Raw genomic sequence first — 27,500 nt, 5'->3', positions numbered from 1 at the left:
TCCTCCCCTCCTTTCCTTCCATCCTACCATCTTTCCTTCCTTCATTCCTTCCTTCTTCCTTCCTTCCATCTGTCTTTCCTTCCATCCCCCTTTCTTCCTCCCTTCCTTCCTCCTTTCCTCCCTTCCTTCTTCCTCCCTCCTTTCCTTCCATCCTACCATCTTTCCTTCCTCCCTTCCTTCCTTCCTCCCTCCCTCCTTCCTTCTTCCTCCTCCTTTCCTTCCATCCTAACCATCTTTCCTTCCTTCCTCCCTTCCTTCCTTCTCCCTCCTTTCCTTTCTTGACTCGAGGACAACAGGAGGGTTAAAATATGAAGATTAAAGCCTTAAATGTCATTACAACATGAGGCTTGACATGTTTTTGTGGTGGCTGCTCTGTAGTATAACTGTGCAGAAGCTATGAATAATATATCTTATAATAATAATAACAAGAGGAAGAAGTGTCGAGACTCATTTAGAGAAAAGAAAAGAAAAGAAAGTCGAGTCAGCAGTCGATTATGAGACTCTGCTGCTGCCAAAGAGACATTAATGGAGAGAAGAGAGAGAAGGAGGAGAAGCTTTTTACTCTTATTGTCTGATTTCAAAAGCAAAGCACTCTGTGTCTCCCCCGTCCTTCCTTCCTTGGTCCTTCCTTCCTCCCTTCCTCGGTCCTTCTTTCCTTCATTCCATCTGTCCTTCCTTCTTCCCTCGCTCCCTCCTTCTTTCTTCTGTCCTTCTTTCCTTCCTCCTTCCCTCCTTCTTCCTCTCTCCTTTCTTTCCTTCTTCCTCTCTTCCTTCCTTCCTCCCTCCTTTCCTTCCTTCCTTCCTCCCTCCTTCCTTCCTTCCTCCTTTCTTTCCTTCTTCCTCTCTTCCTTCCTCCCTGCTTTCCTTCCTTCCTTCCTCCCTCCTTTCCTTCCTTCGTTCCTCCATCTTTCTTCCTTCCTACCTTCTTCCTCCCTTCCTTCCTTCCTCCCTTCCTTCCTTCTTCCCTCCTTTCCTTCCTTCTTACTCCCTTCCTCCTTTGACTCGAGGACAACAGGAGGGTTAAAATATGACGATTAAAGCCTTCAAAGGTGCCAAAGAGACATTAATTGAGTGAAGAGAGAAAGAAGTAGAAGCTTTTTACTCTTATTGTCTGATTTCAAAAGCCAAGCACTCTTTGTCTCCCCCCCCCCCTCCCCCATCCCTCATAACAAGAATCCAATATTCACCCTCGAGGGTTAGAGAGTTATAGATTCCTCCTGGGTTTTTAATGACCAGAGGGATAAGAAAAATATGTGTGGTTTAGAGAGAAACACAGACTGTAAATACAATGAACTGTGAAGACCCAAAGCATTGTGGGAGAGAGAGAGAGAGGACACAGAGGACTGCGGGGGAAGATTAAGTACTCTGGCTATGACTGTTGTTCCTGTGGTCGGATAATGTAGCGTGATTTATTGAGGAAGAAACCTACATGGTGACTTAATGCGAAAGAAATGAAGCACGCGGACATGAGAAGGGAGAATTATGTGTAATGTTTTTGAGAGAGAAGCGAGCCCATTACTCCTGTTACTGTCGGTCTGGGAATGTAGAAATCTGCACGATGATCTGATGAGTAAGACACGAGTGTGAGTGCTGCGGGAAAAGCTGGAAACAAAAGACAAAAGGAATCTGAGGCTCAACATGAGGCTGAAAATGCTCATTACACGCTAGAAGATAAGAGGATGGTGCCACAAGGAAGACCATGTTCACCCTTAATGTAAATATTCTTCACATCTCCAGCTTCTATATTTATATTCTGTGTCTCTACTGGAATATCTTTACATGATTTCCAGTTAAAAACTCCTTATTTATCTTCTACTGGTCCTTTATGCAGCCGCTCAGTTCAGCCTCTGTCTATTAACAGGCCGTTTTAGCTCCTGTCTCTTTAAGACTCCTGTTGTCCTCGGGTCAATGAAGGAAGGGAGGGAGGAAGAAGGAAGGGAGGGAGGAAGGAAGGGAGGGAGGAAGAAGGAAGGAAAGGAGGGAGGAAGGAAGGAAAGAAGGAAGGGAGGAAAGAGAGAAGGAGAGAGGGAGGAACAAGGAAGGAAAGGAGGGAGGAAGTAAGGAGGGAAGGAAGGGAGGAAGGAAGGAAAGAGGGAGGAAGGAAGGAAAGAAGGAAGGGAGGAAAGAGAGAAGGAGAGAGGGAGGAAGAAGGAAGGAAAGGAGGGAAGAAGTAAGGAGGGAAGGAAGGAAGGAAGGAAGGAAGGAAGGAAGGAAGGGAGGGAGGAAGGAAGGAGGGAGGGAGGGAGGACAGACGGAAGGAAGGAAAGAAGGACAGAGGAAGGAAGGAAAGAATGAAAGAAGGAAGGAGGGAGGGAGGAAAGAAAGAGAGAAGGAGAGATGGAGGAAGGACAGACGGAAGGAAGGAAAGAAGGACAGAGGAAGGGAGGAAAGAAGGACCGAGGAAGGGAGGAAGGAAGGAAGGAGAGAGGGAGGAAGGAGGAAGGAAAGGAGGGAGGAAGTAAGGAGGGAAGGAAGGAAGGAAGGAAGGAAGGGAGGGAGGAAGGAAGGAGGGAGGGAGGACAGACGGAAGGAAGGAAAGAAGGACAGAGGAAGGGAGGAAGGAAGGAAAGAATGAAAGAAGGAAGGAGGGAGGGAGGAAAGAAAGAGAGAAGGAGAGATGGAGGAAGGACAGACGGAAGGAAGGAAAGAAGGACAGAGGAAGGGAGGAAAGAAGGACCGAGGAAGGGAGGAAGGAAGGAAGGAGAGAGGGAGGAAGGACAGACGGAAGGAAGGAAAGAAGGACAGAGGAAGGGAGGAAAGAAGGAAGGACAGGGGGAGACAGAGTGCTTTGCTTTTGAAATCAGACAATAAGAGTAAAAAGCTTCTCCTCCTTCTCTCTCTTCTCTTCATTAATGTCTCTTTGGCAGCAGCAGAGTCTCATAATCGACTGCTGACTCGACTTTCTTTTCTTTTTTTCTTTTCTCTAAATGAGTCTCGGCAGTCGGCTCGTCTCTTTGTGTTTCGTCTTCACTGACTCAGTAAAGAGGCTGACAGCGGCTCAGAGCAGCAGAGAGCTTTTTTTTATTTTTTATGGCAGCCGTCTGGTGACTCGAGTCCAGAAAGAAAAAAAAACCCACCAACCAACATGAGGGGATGTGAACCATTAACTCAAGCAGCATTATTGCCTTTTTTTTTTTTCGGTTTTTTTTTTTCGGGGACTCATTTTAACTTTACATACCTCTCTAATCTCTGCAAACTGGTAAATTGGACCAATTTTCATCTGGTTGTCACGGCAACTGCGAAGCAAAAATTCTTGCACGCTTTGGAGCTTTTTAAGGATGTGAAACTGATTTAATGAACACAAATTACTGGACTTAAGTCACCAGATTGGGCTGAATATTTAACTAATCTGTCATGTGCTTCGTCTTTATCTGTGGATGTCTTAGTTTTTATGAAATATGACATTTTGTTCTGATACTTATTATTATGGGATATATTGATTCATAGCTTCTGCACAGTTATACTACAGAGCAGCCATCACAAAAAAGAACATGTCAAGTTTTAATGACTTTCAAGGCTTTAATCTTCATATTTTAACCCTCCTGTTGTCCTCAAGTCAAGGAAGGAAGGGAGGAAGAAGGGAGGAAGGAAGGAAGGGGGGAATAAGGGAGGAAGGGAGGAAGGAAGGAAGGGAGGAATAAGGGAGGAAGGGAGGAAGGAAGGAAGGAAGGGAGGAATAAGGAAGGAAGGGAGGGAGGAAGAAGGAAGGAAAGGAGGGAGGAAGGAAGGAAGGTAGGGAGGAAGAACAGAGGAATGAAGGAAGGAAGGAAGGACAGAGGAAAGAAGGAGGGAGGGAGGAAGGAAGGAAATAAGCAAGGGAGCAAAGAAAGAGAGGGAGGAGGGACAGATGGAAGGAAGGAAAGAAGGACAGAGGAAAGAAGGAAGGGAGGAAAGAAGGAAGGGAGAAAGGAAGGGTCGAGGAAAGAAGGAAGGTATTTTTAGTTAGAAGTTTTTTCCATGGGATAGTTAGAGATGTGTTTCTATGTGATGTTACATTAGGCTTAAGTGTGGATGTAGCTGCTGTAAACTAAGGATCAATAAAGTATCTATCTATCTATCTATCTATCTATCTATCTATCTATCTATCTATCTATCCATCTATCCATCTATCTATCTATCTATCTATCTATCTATCTATCTATCTATCTATCTATCTACCCATCCCTCCATCCATCCATCTTTTTTCTTTTTTTTTTCTTTTTCTTTTTTAATGGGAACAGGCATATACAATGTATAAACCGACAATACACTGACCAATACACAAACAGACAGAAGACAAACACACAAAACACTACAACAACAACAACAACAACAACAAAAAAAGGATGTGAAACTACTAAAATTATATCAACAGTAACTACTTAGTATACCTTCATTCAAAAGTAAGTTTTTCCCATTTTTTGTTATGCATTTCTATCTTGTCTTGATTGGATGCGATAATCTTTTCCAAAAGAAATTGGCATCGCACTTTATTTCTAAAAAAAGCCAAATTCAGAAGTGTTTTTGTTTGGGTCTTAAAAATAAATATTTTCCCCAAAAGGATGATGGTGTTCACAATCTGTGGGCAGTTTATCTCCAGTACTCCCAACAAAATATTTAATGGTGTAAATTCGAAGTGAATATTTTTGGGTCTTAGCCACTTTTGAATGTCTAACCAAAATCTGATTACATGTGTACAATAAAAAAATAAGTGTAACTGATCCTCCACTTCTTCATTGCAAAATTTACATAATGGAGAGTGGTTAATATTACAAATATTTAATTGTTTATTTGTGGCGGTAATTCTATAGAAAATCTTAATTTGAAAAATTCTAGAATATGAATCAATTGTTCTTGTATAAATGGACCTAAAATAATCTTTCCAGGGAATCAAAGTGTTAAACTCATCTTCCCAAAAGGAGCAGGCTGCGTGTGGAAAAAGAGACAGACATCTGCTAAATAAGAAAAAATTATACATCATTTTATTTATCTTAATTTTTGTTAACCATTTAAGAGATTTTTGAACTGGGGCACTAACCTGCTGATTGTTACTAGAATTTTTTAATTTCCTCCTCCAATTTAATGGCACTGTAGAAAGCAGTTGATTAAAATTATAACTGTCACATAATTGTCCATTTTTTTTATTAAACTGTTCATATTAAAGAAAGTTACCTGCATTATCAAGAAGATCATTTATAAAATTAATTCCTTTACTCTGGAAATGCTTCCATAAGAAAGGTTTTCCATTAATTAACAATGAAGAATTCATCCATATTATTTGATACTGGATCTCGTTTAATGAATTTGGGGGATAGTACTGGAAACTTAACCAAGCTTTGACTGCATCTTTAAAAAATGGCGAAAGGTTACCCAGTGGTTCTTTTAGTAGCCAGTCCACATGTTGCGGCATCAACTGAAAAAAAGGAAACAATTTACACTCAAAAAACGTGTATACTGTAGCTAACGTTCGGCTTATTCTCCAATGAGTATTGTGGTAGATTTTGTTAACCCAAGATGCTTTCAAGGCTAGATCCATGGCTACAATGTTCTTCAAATTTAATCCACCATTTTCATAGGAGTTATATACATACTGTCTTTTAATCTTGTCAGGTTTATTGTTCCAAAGGAATTTAAACATTTTTTGTTCAATAAATTTAAACAAGGATGCTTCCGGAGAGGGAAGTGTCATGATCAAATAAATAAACTGGGGAATTACCAACGTATTAATTAATATTACTCTTCCTTGTAGGGACAAAATATTTCCTCTCCACGGTTGCAATACTTTTTTCCATCCATCTTTATTTTACCTTGAAAGACCATTGAGGAGGAATCCTACAATCCTACATGGAAGTTGTAGAATACGAAACATATGGGTTGATTTAAGTTGCATAATTGGAAGTGATACAAAAGAAAGATTGAGAAATGCACAGCAAGAAATTGTTAGAAATACATCATGACAATTAAGCTAAATGTTATATGGATAATGCATGTGTTGTGAAGTGATGGATATAATCCTTTTAATAAGTATATATCCATCTACTACGGGTGATGAGAGGATGTCTGGTCTTATTTTTGACCTGACTTGAGTCCAGTGTTTGGTACTGAAGGAGAAGGCTGAGCGGTACACAGCATCAGTGATTTCAATATAGAAACTTATATGCTTTTAGAAAGAGCTTTTTTCTTTACATCAGCATCATACATTTTTTTCAATTAATCTTCATCACATAGATCGTCCCTGATGATGTGACCCAAATATTATATTATACTCATTATGCTCAGCACATGTAACACTTGATCTGCCAAGAAAGAAAAGCATAAAAAAAAAACGTTAAAGCCTCTGATTCCTCCTCGGTTTTTAGCAGTCATGACAACACTTGAATTCGATATCCCGCTGCAGATAACTGGAGCAGATTGACACCATAACTAAGTCATCATCAGTGTGTATGAGATGAAATATGAAGCTGCAGCAGCGTCTACTTCCTGTCTCTCTGCTCTCTCTGTACGATGAAGCCTCAGCGGACGCAGCTCAGTGCGTCAGGGCAGCAGAACCCTTTGAAGTTGTGAAGTGAGTCCAGCTGGATCTCGCCAGTGTGTGTGTGTGTGTGTGTGTTGTGTGTGTGTGTGTGTGTGTGTGTGTGTGTGTGTGTGTGTGTGTGTGTGTGTGTGTGTGTGTGTGTGTGTGTGTGTGTGTGTGTGTGTTGCCCTTCAGCTCTCTCCAACACTCCCCTCCTTTTTCTACCAACAACTATCTTTCCATCGTTGCTCCCCTCGGGTCACAAACTGCTGTTGCCGAGATAACGATGGAGGAGGGGAGGGGGGGGGCTTGGATGCTGTGCTGTTGCCATGGCGACCCTCCAGTCCCCTTAGGCGGTGTGTGTGTGTGGTGTAGTTTATTTCTTATTGTTTTATTAAACTAAAACCAATGCTATGGACTGCTGAGCTTAAATATTACATATGTTCAGCAGAGAGTTGGTGAGGGGGGGGGGGGGTGGACAAAATAATAGAAACAGCAGAAATGAAACACATCTGTAGCAGCAGTCATTAATGTTTCTCTGCATGTTCTTGTCACATCGGACTTCTTCTTCTTCTTCTTCTTCTTCGCTCTCCTTCTTCTTCTTCTCCGCTCTTCTTCTTCTCCGCTCTTCTTCTTCTTCTTCTTCTCCGCTCTTCTTCTCCTTCTCCTTCTCCTTCTTCTCCTTCTCCTCCTCCTCCTCCTTCTTCTTCTCCTCCCCTCTTCTCCTTCTCTTCCTTCTCCTTCTTCTTCTTCTCCTTCTTCTTCTCCTCCTTCTTCTTTTTCTTCTTCTTCTTCTTCTCCTTCTCCTACTTCTTCTTCTCCTTCTTCTCCTCCTCCTTCTCCTTCTTCTTTTTCTCCTTCTCCTCCTTCTCCTTCTTCTTCTCCTTCTCCTCCTTCTCCTCCTCGTCCATCTCCTCCTTCTTCTCCTCCTTCTTCTCCTTCTTCTTCTTCTCCTTCTTCTTCTTCTTCTCCTTCTTCTTCGCTCTTCTTCTTCTTCTTCTCCTCCTTCTTCTTCGCTCTTCTACTTCTTCTTCTTCTTCTTCTTCTCCTTCTTCTTCGCTCTTCTTCTCCTTCTTCTTCTTCTCCTTCTCCTCCTTCTTCTTCTTCTTCTTTTTCTTCTCCTTCTCCTCCTTCTCCTCCTTCTCCTCCTTCTTCTTCTTCTCCTTCTCCTTCTTCTTCTCCTTCTCCTTCTTCTTCTCCTTCTTCTCCTTCTCCTCCTTCTCCTTCTCCTCCTTCTCCTCCTTCTTCTCCTTCTTCTTCTTCTCCTTCTCCTTCTTCTTCGCTCTTCTACTTCTTCTTCTCCACTCTTCTTCTTCTTCTTCTTCTTCTTCTTCTTCTTCTCCGCTCTTCTTCTTCTCCGCTCTTCTTCTCCTTCTCCTTCTTCTTCTTCTCCTTCTCCTTCTCCTTCTCCTTCTCCTTCTCCTTCTTCTCCTCCTCCTTCTTCTTCTTCTTCTTTTTCTTCTCCTTCTCCTTCTCCTCCTCCTCCTTCTTCTTCTTCTCCTCCTTCTTCTTTTCCTTCTTCTACTTCTTCTCTTCCTCCTCCTCCTTCTCCTCCTCCTTCTTCTTCTCCTTCTTCTGACTCTTCTTCTTCTGACTCTTCTTCTTCTTCTTCTTCTTTTTCTTCTCCTTCTCTTCCTCCTTGTCCTCCTTGTCCTCCTTCTCCTCCTTCGCTGTTGGCTTTGTGCTTCTGACTCCAGTTTGGGACATGTGTGAAGAGGAAGTTGTGATGAAACACAGATTTACTAGCAGATGTTGCTGCTGTACAGATTGTAAAGCCTCCTGAAGCAACATGTTTTTTTAAAGTTTACCTTGTTCTGTGTTTATTGAGATGACGTAACAGGTTATATAACAAGCTGTAGTTCCCCTTCTTCCTGATTTAGTTTATTAATAATCTGTCATGTGTCGTCAGTATTTTTTAAATGCATCCATCTCCGGTAGTTTCCTCTTTGTTTTGACACAGCAGTCGTCAGCTTTCAGCTTAAAATAACTCTAACTTCCTACTTCTGAGCCTCCTGTTGTGTTAAAGACAGAGAGATGAAGATCCGGTCTAGTGCTGCATCAGTAGAGGAGGAAGATAGTTAAACTAGATATCTACTGTATAAGTGGCATTAAAAACTGTTATTTAAGTCAAAGCAAACAATTATTATTAACCAAGTATCAGTAGTTAAAGTAATTCATATGCAAAATGGACTTTTCTTGTATTTTTGGTCCAAAAATATTGAATTAAAGACGATTTAATGTTAAATGTTTTGACACTGATTATCAGAAAATGAGTTTTATACGTTCATCTAAATGAAATAAATATTGTATTTACACAATTTTAATTAATTACAAATATTAAACGATTAAAAGAAAATCTGTTTAACTCGTAAAATCTAGATTTGAAATTGAATTATCACTAGTTTTTCTTCTTGGTTTTTGTACAATATTAAATTAAAGAGGATTTAATAGGAAATGACTTTAGGTAATTGACCCCATCTGTTTTGACTGTTCCTTCCTTCTTTCCTTCCTTTCTCCCTCCATCCATCCTTCCTTCTTTCCTCCCTCCCACCTACCTTCCTTCTTTCCTCCCTCCCTCCTTCTCTCTTTCTTTCCTTCCCCCTACCTTCCTTCCTTCCTCCCTTCCTTCTTTCCTTTCCTCCCTTCCTTCCTTTTTCCTCCCTTCCTTTCTCCCTTCCTTCTTTCCTTTCCTCCCTTCCTTCCTCCTTCCTCCCTTCTTTCCTCCCTCCCTTACCTTTCTTCTTTCCTCCCTCCCTCCTTCTCTTTCCTCCCTCCCTCCCACCTACCTTCCTTCCTTCCTTCTTTCCTCCCTCCCTCCTTCTCTCTTTTCTTTCCTTCCCCCTACCTTCCTTCCTTCTTTCCTCCGTCCTTCCTTCCTCCCTTCCTTCCTTGACTCGAGGACAACAGGAGGGTTAAACACTGAGATTCATTTGAAGTCTGTGAATTACAACCAGAGCTCTGTTCCCACAGCTGCTGAGAAATCAGGTTAATCAAATTATCAATGACGTGAATGACCAGGTTACCGTTATTACACACACACACACACACACACACACACACACACACACACACACACACACACACACACACACACACACACACACACACACACACAGCCCTCTACTGTACAGTAAAGAGCAGATTGCGTTGTTCCATTTCATCAAAGCACTACAGTGATTCTTCTGCACATCAAAGGCAGCGTGGGCACACACACACACACACACACACACACACACACACACACACACACACACACACACACACACACACACACACACACACACAGTGAAATGTCCTGTAGGTGGTACAGTATAGGCATTGGGGATCGTCAGACTGTCTTACTGCTGACTGAAAGCTTCACATTCAGGAAATAATGTTTGTTTATCTTCTTGATTTATAACTGAACAACATAATAATACTAAGTTATTACAGCACGGCCTCCGGAGCTGATCGCTGCCACTATAATCAATGATGTTGTCCTCGAGTCAAGGAAGGAAGGAAGGAAGAAGGAAGGAAGGGAGGGAGAAAAGGAAAGAATGAAGGGAGGAAGGAAGGAAGGAAGGAGGGAAAGAGGGAGAAAATAAAAGAGGAAGGGAGGAAGAAAGGAAAGAAGGACAGAGGAAAGAAGGAAGGGAGGAAGGTAGGGGGAGGAAAGAAAGAGAGAAGGAGGCAGGGAGGAAGTAAAGGAAGGAAGGAAGGAAGGAAGGAAGGAAGGAAGGAATGAAAGAAGGAAGGAGGGAGGGAGGACGACACGAAGGTTAAAGCTGCATCAAGCTGCACAGAGCAGATTGTAATGAACAGGAAGTCAGATATAGAAACAGTAGTAGAGTATCTCAGTAGAAGCACAGCAATGAAGGTTAAGTGTTTAGTTGTGCTGCTATTAGAGTAATTACGGTAGAAAAAAAGACATGTTCATTGATTGGGCTGCTGCCGTAATTACTGTAGTAGCAGTGCAACTTAATTTAAAAGGTGGATTGTTTCAGGGGATTATTGTGTCGTTTCTTTATTTGGTGGGTTAATTTCAACAGGCTGCATCTTTGAATAAGTACCAATAAATCCTCTGAGTCTTAGTTTTTTAGTTTATTTATTTATCCGAATGGTTTAAAATAAAATTGAATATGAAGGAAGCGTTACAACATTAACCCAACAATACACTTCTTTTATTAACCTTTAACCTTTAATCCTGTGGTTATTATTGTAGCCATGACGACGAAGGTGGCCTAACTGTTTAAGGACATAGTAACGTTTCTCTAAACCTTATTAAAAGTAATCATTTTAACTCAAATCATCAAATCATGATCTTTACCATCATAAAAACATCGTTATTAGAAAACACTCCCATGTGTCAATCTGGAGTCAAACTTTGTCATTTACAGTCTGATTTTTTGTTTTGTTTCTTAAAGTGCAAATTGAAAATGAAAACACACCTGGATGGAAACACCTCTCTCTCTCTCTCTCTCTCTCTCTCTCTCTCTCTCTCTCTCTCTCTTCCTCCTCTTCCTTGCTCAGCTGGGCTCACACACTCACACTGAGCTGTTTCTAGGTCATGAGGGCTTTATATGAATAATAAACAGCTGTCTGCTTTAAAGAGAATTATTTATAGATCCTCCACTGAATTAGTGCTCTCTCTCTCTCTCTCTCTCCCCCCCCCCCTCTCTCTCTCTCTCTCTCTCTCTCTCTCCCTCTCTCTCTCTCTCTCTCTCTCTCTCTCTCTCTCAATCTTAAATGCATCCTTGTTTTCTTCCTCTCGTCACCTTTACACCCTGTTGTCTTTTTTATTTTTTATATCTCCGTTCTTTTTTTCATTGCTTGTCTTTTGCTCATTTCATCTTTAATCATCCCTCCATCATTCTGTCTCTTTCTGCCTCCAGGTATTGATTTAGCATCTGTTTGTTGTAATAATGATGCTGCTATCAGTACTGACACTACAATAGTAGTATTATTATTATTATTAGTAGTAGTAGTATTAATGGTAGTAGCAGTAGTAGTAGTAGTATTTGTAGTAGTAGTATTAATAGCAGTAGTACTAGTATTAACAGTAGTAGTAGTATTAATAGTAGTATTCACTGTCATTAACATAGACCTACATATTTCAGTGTGTGATGAGAACACTTCTCCTCTAACTAGGTGATCTACTAACATGAGATCTTTTTTAGTCTGCCGACTGGTTCGTTTCCTCATGAACTGAAGAAAAAAAGTCCAGATGTGTCAAACGTACGACAGCGTATTTGTGCCATAATAATACTGACCTGGAGGAGGAGGGCGGGGGGGGTGTTTTATTCAGCCAAGCAGTCTCATCGCCTCACTTTGCAGCACTGGAGAGACGCTGCTTTGGTAGTCGACGTCTCTCTTCATGATGAACTGGTTTGTGTTTCTCTGCTGGCGCTGCATTGCCAACTTTTGTGGTCATATTTATCCATTGTGTAACGTTAACATCATTGCCCACACTAAGCCTCCTACTACCTCTCTGTGTGAAGGTTTGTGTTGTTCTGCTGCAATTAACAAGCCGACACTACTCATTATATTCACATTATAGTGTAGTTCCAGGTTACATTTTATCTCCTGGTCTCTTATCTAATGTAATATTCTTTTAATTTAGGCTACATGTTGGCTATTAATGGCTCCTTTTGTTTGTGTGTGGGTGTTTTGTTTTGAGTGTTTTAACTTTGTTGTCAATAAAGAAAGGCATTTATATTCATAGGAATAAAAAAAAGGCAAATTTCCTCCTGTTCGTCTCTATTTTAAATAAAAATAGAATGACAATAATGATAAAATAAAGTCAAAATAGAAAAAAAAGTCAGTTTCAACACTTCAACACACTGAAGATGAAGAAAGGATGAATTCATGGAGCTTATAAGAGAAGAGGGGATTTTTTTGGTGACATTAAAGGAGCAGACAAAAACACAGTCTGGTATGAAAAGAGAGAGGGGGGGAATAGAGGAGGTAGGGGGGGATAGAGGGGGGGGGGGGGGTTTGGACACGGAGAGTGACTCTGCAGAAAGCGACAGGATAGAGGAAGGGGTTGGTGAGGTCAGCAGAAAGTCAGATGGGGGCCAGACTAAAGCTTCAGGCTGAAATAGCATGAGGTCATCTGGACCGAGTCTGACTGGTAATCCCCGCCACACACACACACCCACACACACACACACACACACACACACACACACACACACACACACACACACACACACAGAGGCACGTGGATGTCTACAGAGGTACATGCAGCGGTTTTCTAGAAGTATATCATGTGTTTGCCCAGGAAAAGAAAAATTACACACAATAAACGTTAGATTATACAGTAAATGTTTCCTCCCAACTCATCATCGATCATCAATCACTCAAACTTTATTATAAAGCAGCTTTCATAAAGGTTAATAATGTAGTTCAAAGTGGTTCACAGTTGATAGCTGATAATAAGACAGAACAAGTGATAATACAAAGAGAAGGAAGAAAGGAAGATGAAAAAATGTCTCCAGCAGGATCTCTGATGTCAGCATTGATTTGTGTTATTCTTCGTTTATACACTAAAGCACAACCTGTATCTATAGCAACCATAGAACAACCTGTATCTATAGCAACCATAACACAACCTGTATCTATAGCAACCATAGAACAACCTGTATCTATAGCAACCACAGAACAACCTGTATCTATAGCAACCATAGAACAACCTGTATCCATAGCAACCATAGAACAACCTGTATCTATAGCGACCATAACACAACCTGTATCTATAGCAGCCATAGAACAACCTGTATCTATAGCAACCATAGAACAATCTGTATCTATAGCAACCATAGAACAACCTGTATCTATAGCAACCATAGAACAACCTGTATCTATAGCAACCATAACACAACCTGTATCTATAGCAACCATAGAACAACCTGCATCTATAGCAACCACAGAACAAACTGTATCTATAGCAACCATAGAACAACCTGTATCTATAGCAACCACAGAACAACCTGTATCTATAGCAGCCATAGAACAACCTGTATCTATAGCAACCACAGAACAACCTGTATCTATAGCAACCATAGAACAACCTGTATCTATAGCAACCACAGAACAACCTGTATCTATAGCAGCCATAGAACAACCTGTATCTATAGCAGCCATAGAACAACCTGTTTCTATAGCAACCACAGAACAACCTGTATCTATAGCAGCCATAGAACAACCTGTATCTATAGCAACCATAACACAACCTGTATCTATAGCAACCACAGCACAACCTGTATCTATAGCAACCATAACACAACCTGTATCTATAGCAACCACAGAACAACCTGTATCTATAGCAACCAAAGAACAACCTGTATCTATAGCAACCATAACACAACCTGTATCTATAGCAACCATAGAACAACCTGTATCTATAGCAACCATAGAACAACCTGTATCTATAGCAACCATAGAACAACCTGTATCTACAGTATAGCAACCATAGAACAACCTGTATCTATAGCAACCATAGAACAACCTGTATCTATAGCAACCATAACACAATCTGATGGTCTGTCTGTGCATTACATACCTCATACAAGTGCTAAAGATTGACCTAAAAGTTAAATGGGTTCAATAGATTTTAATTTTTGACACAAAGTGACTTCTACCAAAAGGTTGAGCAGACAGAAAACACTGCAACTGTGGTTTTCCTATCAGTTTGAACTGTGCAGCTCTCTCTACCATTAATGTCCTCAGGCACGGCACAACAGACGCAGTAACACTCACACACTCAGAGTATATGAGAGCACATACATGCACACTGCATTATATAAAATCACCCACACACACACACCTCTCTGACCTGTTTGGCTCAGGTTAGATGAAGGTGACAGAGATTACAGTTTAGCCGACATCTCTGGATTAAAACCAGTTTGACCTCCTGTTATCACGCTGCTGTTATAAACCTGCAGGTCAGAGTGAATTTACTAACAGAGAAACAGTTGTGTGAACATCCCACATTAGGTTTAGAGAAGGGGAGAAAGTAGAGTGTGACTGGATTATAGACAACGTTTTGTTTATCAAATTTTTATTATTGTATATCTGGAACGTTAAATGTTAGATGATCTTTCCATGTTATGCTTGGATCTTAAGCCTTTCTCATGTATGTACATTATACAATCAATTATTTAACAATTATGACGATGTTTATTATATATATATATATATATATATATATATATATATATATACAGTCATTTAGTTCTTTGTTGTGTTGACCCATTTCATACCAATACATTTTAATGAGATATATTCCAGTGGTGCAAACTCTACTTTCTTTCCAATATATAAAAGCTTTATGTGTATATATGTAAGGGAAAAATCATGACTTTGTACTGAAGGTTTACCTAAAGTCACGAGGTTGTGATATGTAGCACAACAAGCTAGTGAATCTATAATGGCGCTTTTCCACTATACACTTCTAGCACTACTTGGCTCGACTCGACTCGGTTTGGTACCAGGAACCTTTTCCATTACTATAGTACCTACTCAACGCGGGTGGGGTCGTCATAGCAACGCTGCATTAAACTGCCGTGACTTCGTTTTCTACGCGACACAAACACATAAACAATGGAGGACATGGAGGCGATGGTGTACTTGCTGCTGTATGAGGCTTTCTGTCTCACACAAAGCAAGAGAAGAGAAACCAATCTCTGTAACGCTGTTGTTGGTATTTAAAAATGCCGGGTTTGATTCTTGTGTGGGACGGCTCATGACTCTTCCAGCGACTCTCTGACCAATCAGTGGCCGGCAATCTGTTGACATCACATTTAGTATCGGCTCGGCTCGCTTGGAACCTCGGCAGAGCAGAAAAAGTACCAGGTACCAGGTACTATCCCTGATGGAGACGGGGAAAAAAATGACTTGAGTCGAGCCGAACCGAGTCGAGTAGTGCTAGAACTGTATAGTGGAAAATCGCCATAACTATAGCTACAGTCCTGCACATGCTCAGTGGTGTCTGCCGTACAAAGAACTACTCTCTGGAGACTGAAAACGTGATCGCTGTTATTAGTCTTTGGAGCCGTTTTTAAACTAACTAATGCTACACATACATCAGAACACTGTGAAACTTGACTGGGTCACATCACCGCCAAGACTGAAAGACTTGCGATAATATCAACTTCATTCGATATTGTCTTAAGGTCAAGACTAGGAAAAGATTGACTGGGACTTAAAAAAGCTCAGATTACCACCTTTACACTAAACCATTGAGACGACGGGAGCGTGCCACAACTACATTAAATCTACCACGATTTCTTTCCTACTTTGTAAAGTTAGTCTGCAACTGTGGGGTTAGGGTTAGGCTTTTTTGGAACAACAACGGAGGTCTACAACACAGCAGAATAAGATGGATACACAAGCAATACGTGTTAGTAGATACATTTGTTGTTGGTTTGAAGACATGAGATTTGTTGACAAGAAGGAAAATAGCTATATTCAAGTAAAAGTAGCACATATTTTATTATCGGAGTATATGATTTGTTTGTGGAACGTAATCTGAGACTATAACTGTCCAATTCAGTGCAGTAAAAAGTACATTTTCCACTGATATGTAGTAAAGTATAAAGTGCAAGAGGACTTATGGGAAGTAAAACCCTCTCTGGATGAATAAAAAGGTGTTGGAGGTGTTCACTGTGACTCTCCATCCAATCAGGAGAGAGCTATGAGAACTTATAACCAACGGTGCTGAGGCGGCGATCAAAGTGGATCCCCCCCCCCCCCCCCCCTCTACATATTAAATGCATGCTGGGATTATATTGGGGTTTAGAGAAATTACCCTTTAATCTATCAGGGTTTAAACTGGAGATTATAAACTGGGGAGCTGCACATTGTAGATTATTGAAGAGTATTATTATTATTACTATTATTGAAAAAACCAAACTCTCAATCAGCAGTAAAGCTCCAATGGTGACACGCACATGTATGATTGTAGCGCCTGTGTGTTACGAGACGGATAAACTCAAGCTTTGGGTTTTTATTTAACCTTCGTGTCGCCTTCCCGGGTCAAATTGACTGTTCCTTCTTTCCTCCCTTTCTTCCTTCCTTCTGTTGATCATTCCTTCCTTCCTTCCTCCCTCCCTCCTTCCTTCTTTCCTTCCCTCCTTCCTCCCTTCCATCCATCCTTCCTTCCTTCCTCCCTTCCTTCTTTCCTCCCTCCCTGCCTCCCTCCTTCCTTCCCTCCCTTCCTCCCTCCCTCCTTTCTTCTTCCTCCCATCCTCCCTCCTTTCCTTCCTTCTTCCTCCCTCCCATCCTTCCTTCCTCCCATTCTTCCTTCCTCCCTTCTTTCGTCCCATCCTTCCTCCCATCCTCCCTCCTTTCCTTCCTTCTTCCTCCCTCCCATCCTTCCTTCCTCCCATTCTTCCTTCCTCCCTTCTTTCGTCCCATCCTTCCTCCCTTCCTTCCTCCTTTCCTTCCTTCTTCCTCCCTTCCTTCCTTGACTCGAGGACAACAGGAGGGTTAAACAGCTTCAATCAACATCACCTTGAAGCCTCAAAGCGATTATAATGAATATTGTACTCTCTGATCTATTAGTGTTTGTAATGTGTTGGTTGTGTCTCGTAGTGATGAGTAGAATTATCAGTAACTCTGCAGCTCTTCCTCGGCTTTACAGAGCTTTATCTTTAGTTTTAGCTCATTGTTTAGCTGTCCTGCTGCTACTTTACTGTTCTAGTTTCTCTCATAGCGTCTTTTTCAGAGAAAAAGCTGTAAAAAGCCGCTGTATGCTACCTGCTCAGCACCAAACGGCGGTCTGTTTAATGGAAATAAGGAATAATATTGAATTTTTGAAGTTCGTAAATGAAGCTCCTTGGTTCATACAGTTTCATAACTTTTTCGTACAATGAAGCTCCTTGAATCGTACAGTTCGTAAATGAAGCTCCTTGGTTTGTACAGTTTCGTAACTTTTTTGTACGATGAAACTTCTTTGTTCGTACAGTTCGTAAATGAAGCTCCTTAGTTCGTACAGTTCGTAACTCTCTTTTTCGTACAATGAAGCTCCTTGAATCGTACAGTTCGTAACTCTCTTTTTCGTATGATGAAGCTCCTTGGTTTGTACAGTTTTGTAACTTTCTTTTGTACGATGAAGCTCCTTGGTTCATACAGTTCGTAAATGAAGCTCCTTGGTTCGTACAGTTCGTAAATGAAGCTCCTTGGTTCGTACAGATTCGTAAATGAAGGTCCTTGGTTCGTACAGATTCGTAACTCTTTCGTACAATGAAGCTCCTTGGTTTGTAGAGTTTCATAAATTTCTTTTTCGTACGATGAATCTCCTTGGTTCGTACAGTTATGTAACTTTCATTTTTGTACAATAAGACTAGTTTCTGGTTGGTTTCTACAGTTGTTTTTAACTTTCTGGATCAGTTCATCAATGAACAGTATCATATGATTTACGTCATATGTGACATTTAAAGGTCTTTCTCGTATCTGTTTGGCAGCCAGAGGTGGAGTGGGTGTGAAAAATGGGAAAAAACAGACAATGAAGACGGAGAAATGACTGTGTGTTGCACATTTTGCTGAACTTAAGGAGCCACAACTGGTGCTTATTTCTGTGTTTTATAAATGTGCCAATCATTCCCACGATACATCAGTTTGTCATTTTGTGGATAAAATGTCAGAAAATAGCGACAAACCTAAGAGAAAAAAATGTCCAAAGATGACGTCTCTATATATAGTTTACTTTTTTCCCCAATATGAGACACAGAAAAGCAGAGAATCATCACATTTGAGAGGCTGGAGCTTTTAAAGGTTAAGCTCCAATACCTGATTATTTGACTTAATTGCCAACTGAGAACATACTGAGTCCAAAATCATCCGATATTTAGACCGAAATTGATCTGAATCAGACTCCAGACATCCATGTATCCGCTGACACATTTACAGACACAAAGATCAAATGTGAAATGACTCACTTTCTCCTCTCTTTGTCTCTTTCTAACAGGGCCTTGTACACATATGAGGACGAGACTAATGACTTGACACTGGCAGGATCAGGAGGTAAGTTCATGCTTTCCTGTCATCACTTCTTTCCTCTTTCTGTTTCTGGTTCTATTTAATCTCTGCTGTAAATTTCCCCAAATGCGTCACAAATCTAGTCATGTTTGGGATTTTAATGAACCTGGCTCATGCTAATTATCATCCTGTGTGTGTGTGTGTGTGTGTGTGTGTGTGTGTGTGTGTGTGTGTGTGTGTGTGTGTGTGTGTGTGTGTGTGTGTCTGTGGATGATATCTGATTGTAATTTTCCGATGCGGTCCTGCAGCTGATGAGCTCTGCAGGTTTCCGCTGTTGCTTTGGGGGGCGAAAAAGATTATAATGTTCTTTGTCTCCTGATTGTTCCTGAAGCTTCGGGAAAGCTGGATTCATTAGTGCAACAGCTTAATGACGCGCTGCATGATCATTACAGTTTAATGAGACTCCTCCGCCTCGGTTTCATACACACAAACACATGCATAAGCGTTTTTCTCCAGACTGTAATGACATCATTGCATCATGTTTTCTGTGCATTGTACAAAAGTGAGCAAATAGGCATAAATATAGCAAGTGGAGTAGTAGTAGTAGTATGTAACACATCATTTATGATAATGTGATTATTATGTGTGGCTTTGATCTACATTCTGCTAATTTACTACTCAAAGTTTCAAAAAAGACTTGATAAAAACAGGAAGTGAGGAAAACGCTGTCATTACCTTCATGAATCTGCAGTGAAGAATATCATCAAATACCCAAATAGAATAAAAGGTAATTAAAAGATTAATAATATATAATAAAGGAATAATAGAATAAAGTCACTATGAAAAAATTAAGTGGGTAAAGCAAGAAATGTTAGGAAGGGGTATTAAAAATGAAAAACATTTAAAAAAAATAATAAGAAAATAAAATATAATGAAGTAAAACCAGATATTAAAGTTTGGGTTATGAAGAAGAAAACAAATCAGGAATTAAAAATAGAATAAAAAGAATAGTCCAAGAAATAAAACAGGTTAAAAAACATAAAATAAAAGACAGATTAATGAAATAAACATCTTAAATTTTTGCTTTTAAACTCTATAATTTAAACTCTTCTACTCTGTAAAACCTAAATTTGAAAGTTTTATTGAAGCAGTTATTCTGTAGAAATTAAGAAAATAAAAACTAAACACTGATATTAACTGGTTAACTAATTTAACTTTCCAAAAATAGAGTTAGTACGAGTCTTATTACGAAGAATATATCTGTTTTTCTAACATACATACAGAGCTACAGCTGAGCGCTCATAGCATAATCTTTGTACGACTTCATGCACCGAATTGTAGCGTCTGTAACATGACATTGAGTACTGTATTTTTCGGGCTATGAAGCGCACCGGATTATAAGGCGCATCTTCTTGCTTCCTCCACTTCCGTACCATTGATTCATTAATGTTGAATTCTCTCGCAGCTGCTCTATTCCCATGTTCTAATGCTTGACTGATACCCTTGAGTTTGAAATCCGCTTCGTAAGCATGTCTCTTAACAGGTGGCCATTTTGGGGTCCTTATACACACACACCGTTATATTACGTACGTATTACTCCGCAAGGCTCCTGACTACGTTAGCCGTAATGCTCCGCTAATCCATCAAGCGGTGCGGCTCCGTAGTTTACCGAAGTCGTACTAAAACATGAGCGCTGTGTACCACATAAAATCGGTTCGAGGTCAGTAGGAACAACCAGAATGAATACATAAGGCACACCCGATGATAAGGCGCACTGTCGATTTTTTAAGAAAATTAAATGATTTTAAGCCGCCTTATAGCCCGAAAAATACGGTATGCGTTTCTATGAGAGACTCTTAGATAGGATATTGTATTAAGAGACAGTTGTTTGGAGATTTGAATGTTGGAGGTTTTGCAGCAGCTCTGCGTTACTGAATTCCAGTTGTAGGTTGTAAATGGAATTTCTTGTTGTTCCTAAATTATGGATAATACATAATAATAATACATAATATATATACATAATAATAAATAATGGAGCAGCTCATGTCACAGACTGCAGCAGTACATTTATGCCCAGAACAGAATAATATAAATCTAGTGTACAGATGGATCATAAATACACTCAGCGGACTCTTCATTAGGGAACACCTGTGCAATATAACTCAATCCAATCTGCTATAAATTCTACATTTAGGAAGTTTATACCTGTTCTAGTTTATTACTGAGGTTATACTATGTGCTGGTGGCATACTGATACTGAGGTGCCTTATATTGACTGGTGTTCCTTATATTTTAACCCTCTCATGTATTTTAATGTAGTGGACAAAATAATAGGAACACCATTTCAATATAAAGCACACTAGTACACCACCATCACCCACTATATGACCTCAGTAATAAACATAAAGTAGAATTATCATCTTACTGAACATGTATAAACTTCATAATGTAGAATTTAAATAGCAGAGCTGTTGTATTGGATTGGACTCCCTACTTCTCTCTTTCTTTCCTTCCTCTCTCTTTCCTGACTTCCTTCCTTCTTTCTTTCCTTCCCTTCCTTCCTTCCTTCCTTCCTTCCGTCTGACCTTCCTCCTACTTTCCTCCTTTCCTTTCCTTCCTTCCTTCCTTCCTTCCTTCCTTCCTTCTTTCCTTCCTTCCTCCCTTCCTCTTTTCCTTCCTTCCTCCCTCCTTTCCTTCCTTCTTCCTCCCTTCCATCCTTCCTTCTTTCCTTCCTTCCTCCCTTCCTCTTTTCCTTTCTCCCTCCTTCCTTCTTTCCTGCCTCCCTCCTGCCTCCCTACTACCTTCCTCCCCTCCTCCTTTCCTTTCCTTCCTTCCTTCCTTCCTTCTGTCCTTCCTTCCTCCCTCCTTTCCTTCCTTCTTCCTCCCTCCTTTCCTTCCTTCTTCCTCCCTTCCTTCCTTGACTTGAGGACAACAGGAGGGTTAAAATACCTTGTAATAACAGGTATTGTTTTATTATATATCTTTAGATAGAGAGATGTAAATATTGGCGTTGCTTAATGTCAGTATTAGTATTAATCCCAGACTGCAGCAAGACATTTATGCACATACATAAATACATAAATGTGAATGTAGTGAATTTACATTTTCTATACAAACAATCACAGTATTGCAAATTTGAGCCTTTGTTTTTTAATATTTCTGTCTTCATTAGGAACCAATGGGCCACAAATAAGAGTTGGGAATTCAGATAGTTGAGTAATACATTGTTGGTTTTGGGGCTTTTTAATTGGATTTGTTGATAATAATAAACTTTAGAATAACAGCAGCCTTTAACACGTTTTCATACATGTGGCTTTTTTTAAATTTTAATTAGAAATCCACACGTGTGTCTCCTCGTGGTTTTACTTTGATTTTCTTTTGACGAGAGCCACGGCTTGTTCTGTGAGTCTAATGTAATCATCAACGCAGAAATCCTGAATATAAAAATATATTTAAAACCATCACATGAGTGCAATAAACTGGAGCTACTACAGTGAAGTGTTTCTGCATCACTAATGCAGCAGAGACGCATGATAAAGAGCCTCTTCTGCTCTCCGTTTCCTTCATGTCGGCAGCTTTTCCTGAGAGAGAGAGAAACGTGAATATTTCAGTTTGTTCTTCCGGACTTTGAGCCTCAGAGGAAATCTGTCCCGCTGCTTCAGATCAGAACCAGCAGGCCACAGTCATGTTTGTGTTTGCTGTTTCTACATGTGTGTGGAGACATATCTATAGCGCTGAAGACATCTGAAACTTCAACCAGATATGGAGACGAGCATCATTATCTGGGGTATAAAAACACGTCAGCTGAGAGTTTAAACATCCAACTGACATCCAGCTATGAAGCCTCAACTAGTCCAGTACAGTTGGGCAATTATGTGTCTCAAATTTTCTTTAAAATTAACAAGGAAAATCATTTCTTCAGCTTTAGACTGGATTTTTGGGGCTTTTGCGATATCCATGTATCAGCTGACAATCCGCTATATACAGAATATGTTTATAAAACCTACATTTCTTGCAATGTGGTTATCAAACACTTGTGATAAAGATATGTAATGCAGGATTGATATTTTAGACTTTAACTATAAATGTATGTAAAGACATTGGTGTACTGAAACATTAAGGGCCCTATCTTACTGATGGCGTGAAGCTATTAAAATCTTAATAATGTGCCGGTGAAATGTGCACCATTGACTTCAGACCTGGTTTTTTATGGTCAATAGTACAATCGCTTTCAACTGCCTCAAAATAGCAATGCACCTGAACGTCACCTCATTTGGAGATCAACACACCCATGGGTGCAACAACAACGGCATCGGTCTGAAACTAACAAAGACACATGCATCATGCCCGCCTGTCGTTGTGCACCAGGTGCAAAAGGGGAGAATACAACAACATGTTTTAATGCTGAATCATTTTAATAAACACACATTTTGTACATTTGCATATATAAAAATGTGTATCAGCTGCACAGAAGTCTTGTCTAATGTGGGTGTATATGGTGTTTTTACAGCTCTCAAATGTAAAAATGGGTCAAATCTGACCCTGAATAGTCTGTAAGGGTTAAATATAGGTACTGAAGTATAACATTTGAGACACAGCATGTTTTTCCCCAACAAGGAAAATACGTCATCAATGCAGGACGAGGTGGTTGTTTTGGTGAAAGTGTGAGCACAGATGTACGTGGTTGGAGAATCTGACCAGTTGGAATAGCTTGTACATGTATATTAGATTATGCAATATGTTTATTAGCTCTTAGCCCTTTAACCCTCAATAAAAAACAACTCTGGTGCTTGTGTGACTGACGTAGTAACTGAGCCGAGGTGCGTAGTAGAGATGGGTGTGAACAGCAGTGTGTCTCAGCTGTCTGCTTGTGATAAAGGTAGAAACAGGAACCAACAGAAAAGAAAGATCGATCACAAGGTTAAATTCTCGTCTCTTCATGTCGACGTGTTTGAGTGTCCTTGCTCTCGATGGTTAGACCGGCATCGTGCATGGTGGCTCGCTGCCAGCAGTGTGTGTGTATGAAAGAGAGGGAAATGATTATAAAGCACTTCAGATGAAAGCTCTGTATGAATGCGGTCCATTTTAACCCTCAATGTTGTCATCAGGGCAAGGAAGGACGGAAGGAAGGAAGGAAGGAATGAGGAAGGAAAGGAGTAAGGAGGGAGGGAGGAAAAGAAGAATGAAGTAAGGAGAGAAGGAAGGGAGGAAGGAATGTAAGAAGGAAGGGAGGAAGGAAAGGTGGAAGGAGGGACAGGAGGAAGGAAGGGAAGAGAGAAGGAAGGAAAGGAAAGGAGTAAGGAGGGAGGAAGTAAGGAGAGAAGGAAGGGATGAAGGAAAGGAAGGAAGGAGGAGAGGAAAGAAGGAAGGAAGGGAGGGAGGAAATAAGGAAGGAAGGAATGAGGAAGGAAGGGAGGAAGAAAAGGAGGAAGGAAGGTATGAAGGAAGTGAGGAAGGAAGGAAAGGTGGAAGGAGGGAGGGAGGAAGGACAAGAGGAAGGAAGGAAGGAAGGAAGGAAGTGAGGAAAGAAGGAAGGGAGGAAGGAAAGGTGGAAGGAAGGAAGGATGGAAGGAAGGAAAGAAGGAAAGGAAAGGAGTGAGGAGGCAGGGAGGGAGGGAAAGAGGAATGAAGTAAGGAGAGAAGGAAGGGAGGAAGGGAGGTATGAAGGAAGTAAGGAAGTGAGAAAAGAAGGAAGGGAGGAAGGAAAGGTGGAAGGAGGGACAGGAGGAAGGAAGGAAGGAAGGAAGGAAAGGAGTGAGGAGGCAGGGAGGGAGGAAAAGAGGAATGAAGTAAGGAGAGAAGGAAGGGAGGAAGGAAAGGAGGAGGGAAGGAAGGAAGGAAGGAAAGAAGTATGGAAGGAGGAGGGAGCAAAGAAGAAGGGGAAGAACGAAGGTAAAATTAAAGAAAGAGGGAGAAAGGAAGGAAAGAAGGAACAGTCAAAAGAGATGGGGTCACTTTGACAACAGGAGGTTTAAAAACCAGACATGACTGTGTGACTGTGCTGCGGGAGTAATAAAGTCTCTTCTTCTTCTGTGGTGGCAGGAGGCGGTCTGCCAGAGATCATGCTGACCTTTGACAACGGCCGGGTGATGTACGGCTTCTGCAGCCTGAAGGATCCCACTGCCGCTCTGCCACGATACATCCTCATCAACTGGGTGAGTCGCCGGGACGCAACGCCACACGCCGCGGGCAACACACACACACACACACACACACACACACACACACACACACACACACACTGTGAAATGTCCTGAGAGGTATTAAAAACAGAGACTACCAGAGTCGTTTTGGGTCGCAGCACATTTTTTAATCTAACATTTTTATTTAACAAGGACACATCCTGTCTCATCATCATGTCTTCATCATCCAATCAGAGAGCTGCAGCCTCAGCAGCTCCGGAACCTGCTGCAGGCTGGGAAAAAGTGACGGCCCCAGCAGTTTAAAGCTGCAGATGTAGATAAAAAATACTCTGACTCTGGCGCCACCTGCAGGTCATTTAGCTCACAGCAGCTGTTGGTATAGACTTTTTTTTTTGCTTTTGCAGGAGCTGTTATAATCACATTTAGGTGGTAGACGTTGTGATATTAAACTTGTCTCAACACCCAGCCAGCATGTCCATATGGGCCCCACATGGGTTACATGCAGGCTATGTGGGTACTGAGTGGGCATGAGCTTGAAATGGGCAAATTTTGCAGGTCCCACATGGTTTCAGTAACGTGGGTTAAGGGATGTAAGTGGGCTAAGCGGGCATAAGCATGAACAGGTAAAGTTGCATAGGCCCCATATTGTCTCAGAAACATTGGCACCACCTGAAACCCAGTCAGAACCATAGACTGTATATAAGAAATGGACGTAACATCCGTGACGTCACCCATTGGTTTGTGGACTGCTGCTCGGAAGCCAATAGTTTCGGATCTGAGCAGCGCCATTTTGAAAATTTCAGGTGCATGCTGGGAAAAATAAAAACACGGATTCTACTTATATGGGCATCAGGAGGAGCATGAGGCGCCCTCCTGAACCTGTGAACCAATCAACCTGTCAATCACGACGTAGCCACGCCCTAAGGCATACCCTGCTTTATCGTCACATATAAAATCAGGGAGGCCAAAATGTCCCAAATGAACATCATACTGCATTGAAGAAGGCTTTAAACTAGCGATTGAGACCATAAACACATTTTGAAAACGTTTACTGAGGTTAGAAATCAAGTGAGAAGTTGGTGAATTCTCCATTGACTTGTATAGAGACGGAAGTCCTTTTGACACCAAAACGGTCGCCCCCTGGTTTCCTTTTGATAGAATGCAGTTTTAAGTTACTTCCATGTTGGCATCATTTCAGAGGACCGGAACTCCCCGCCTGGTCAGAACCCATTAGAAGCCCATATGGGCAAACACAGGTTGGGTCACCATGGAAACTGCAGACAAACCCACTTGGGACCCATATTGCAGCCCAATTTTAACCCTTATGGGCCCCACATGGACATGCTGGCTGAGCATAATCTAAATGTGTGACAATTAATTTTGGACGGTGTCAGGTTTTTTGAGGGCTTCTTCACACTTAATTAACAGGAAGAACAGCAGATTATACAACAAATCACTGATATAACACCACAGTTTGCCTTTTCATTATCTCGCTCTGTGAAAAAAACTAAACAAACAGCTTTAAAAAAAAACTTCACAGCTTTATTAGAAAAATGAAAAACATGTTCTAACATTGACGACAGTTTGAATTAGACTTGAGAGCTGATTAAGACTTGTATGTAGATGTTTAATTTGGAGGGTTTAATATTACTCGGTACCTTCACATTCATATTTTATTAAAGAGACAGTAGCCAAAACAGCCTGTTAATAGACAGAGGCTGAACTGAGCGTTTTTAAGAGTTTTTAACTGGAAATCATGCAAAGATATTCCAGTAGAGACACAGAATATTAATATAGAATAAGTCTCCTTTAAGTGTATTTTATAGCAGATTAGTCACTAAATTCAAAAGTCCCACCTTGCTCTTTTAACCCTCCTGTTGTCCTCGAGTCAAGGAAGGAAGGAAGGAAGGAGGAAGGAAATTGAGGGAGGGCGGGAAGGAGAGAAGGAAGTAAGGAATGAAGGAAAAGAGGGAGGAAGGGAGGAAAGGAAAGAAGGAAGGGAGGAAAGAAGGGAGGGAAGGAAGGAAGGAAGGGAGGAAGAAGGAAGGAAAGGAGGGAGGAAGGAAGGAAGGAAGGAAAGGAGGGAGGAAGGAAGGGAGGAAAGGAAAGGAGGAAGGAAATGAAGGAAGGAAGGAAAGAAAGAAAGAAAGAAAGAAGAAGGGAAGGAAAGAAGGAACCGTTAAAATAGTCAGGGTCAATTTGACCCGGGAGGGCGACACGATGGTTAAACCAAAGTATTCATGTTGCCTAAAACTAATCATGCGTGTTTCTATCAAAGCCTTTTCGCTGTTACAAATTAGTAATATATAAACATAATCTCCAGACGACAGAGTTGGATATAAAAAAAGAGAACAGGATGTGATCCAGTAATTAATGCAGCAAATGAAGACGGAGAGAAAAAAGAAAGGAGAAAAAACATTAGTGTGTTTAAATGAGTGACTGGGAGCCGAGCCACAGGAGTCCATCATGGTGTAACACACGGCAACACTAACAGCCACCAGAGCACCAGACCGTGAAGGGAGGGTGGGAGAAAGGAAAAGAGGTAGGGAGGAAGGAAGGAAAGAAGGACAGAGGAAGGAAGGAAGGAAGGAAGGAAGGAAGGAAGGAAGGAAGGAGGGAAGAAAAGAAAGAGAGAATGAGGGAGGGAGGAAGGAAGGACAGATGGAAAGAAGGGGGAGGGAGGAGGGAGGGAGAAAAGGAAGGAAGGAAGGGAGAAAGGAAGGGAGGAAGGTAGGACGGAAGAGGGGGATGGAGGAAGGAAGGGAGGAAAGAGAAGGAGGGAGGGAGAAAGGACAGACGGAAGGAAGGAAGGAGGGAAGAAAAGAAAGAGAGAAGGAGGGAGGGAGGAAGGACAGATGGAAAGAAAGGAGGGAGGATAGAAGGAAGGAAGGTAGGGCGGAAGGAGG

At 41.1% G+C, this 27,500-nt stretch overlaps 1 protein-coding gene across 1 annotated transcript in view; it reads left to right on the top strand.

The window, feature by feature from the left end:
• Nucleotides 1-27,500, top strand: part of dbn1 (drebrin 1) — a gene marked incomplete in the record, with an annotated part of 125,652 nt that overhangs the window by 81,228 nt on the left and 16,924 nt on the right. The window contains 2 exon segments of the mRNA XM_062433297.1: nucleotides 18,441-18,496; nucleotides 24,494-24,606. Coding sequence (XP_062289281.1) covers nucleotides 18,441-18,496; nucleotides 24,494-24,606 — 169 coding nt within the window.

This window comes from Scomber scombrus, chromosome 14, assembly GCF_963691925.1.
Source record: "Scomber scombrus chromosome 14, fScoSco1.1, whole genome shotgun sequence".
NCBI classification, from domain to species: domain Eukaryota; kingdom Metazoa; phylum Chordata; class Actinopteri; order Scombriformes; family Scombridae; genus Scomber; species Scomber scombrus.
The sequence above is the reverse complement of the archived record's forward strand: the minus strand, read 5'-3'. Positions and strand labels throughout refer to the sequence as shown.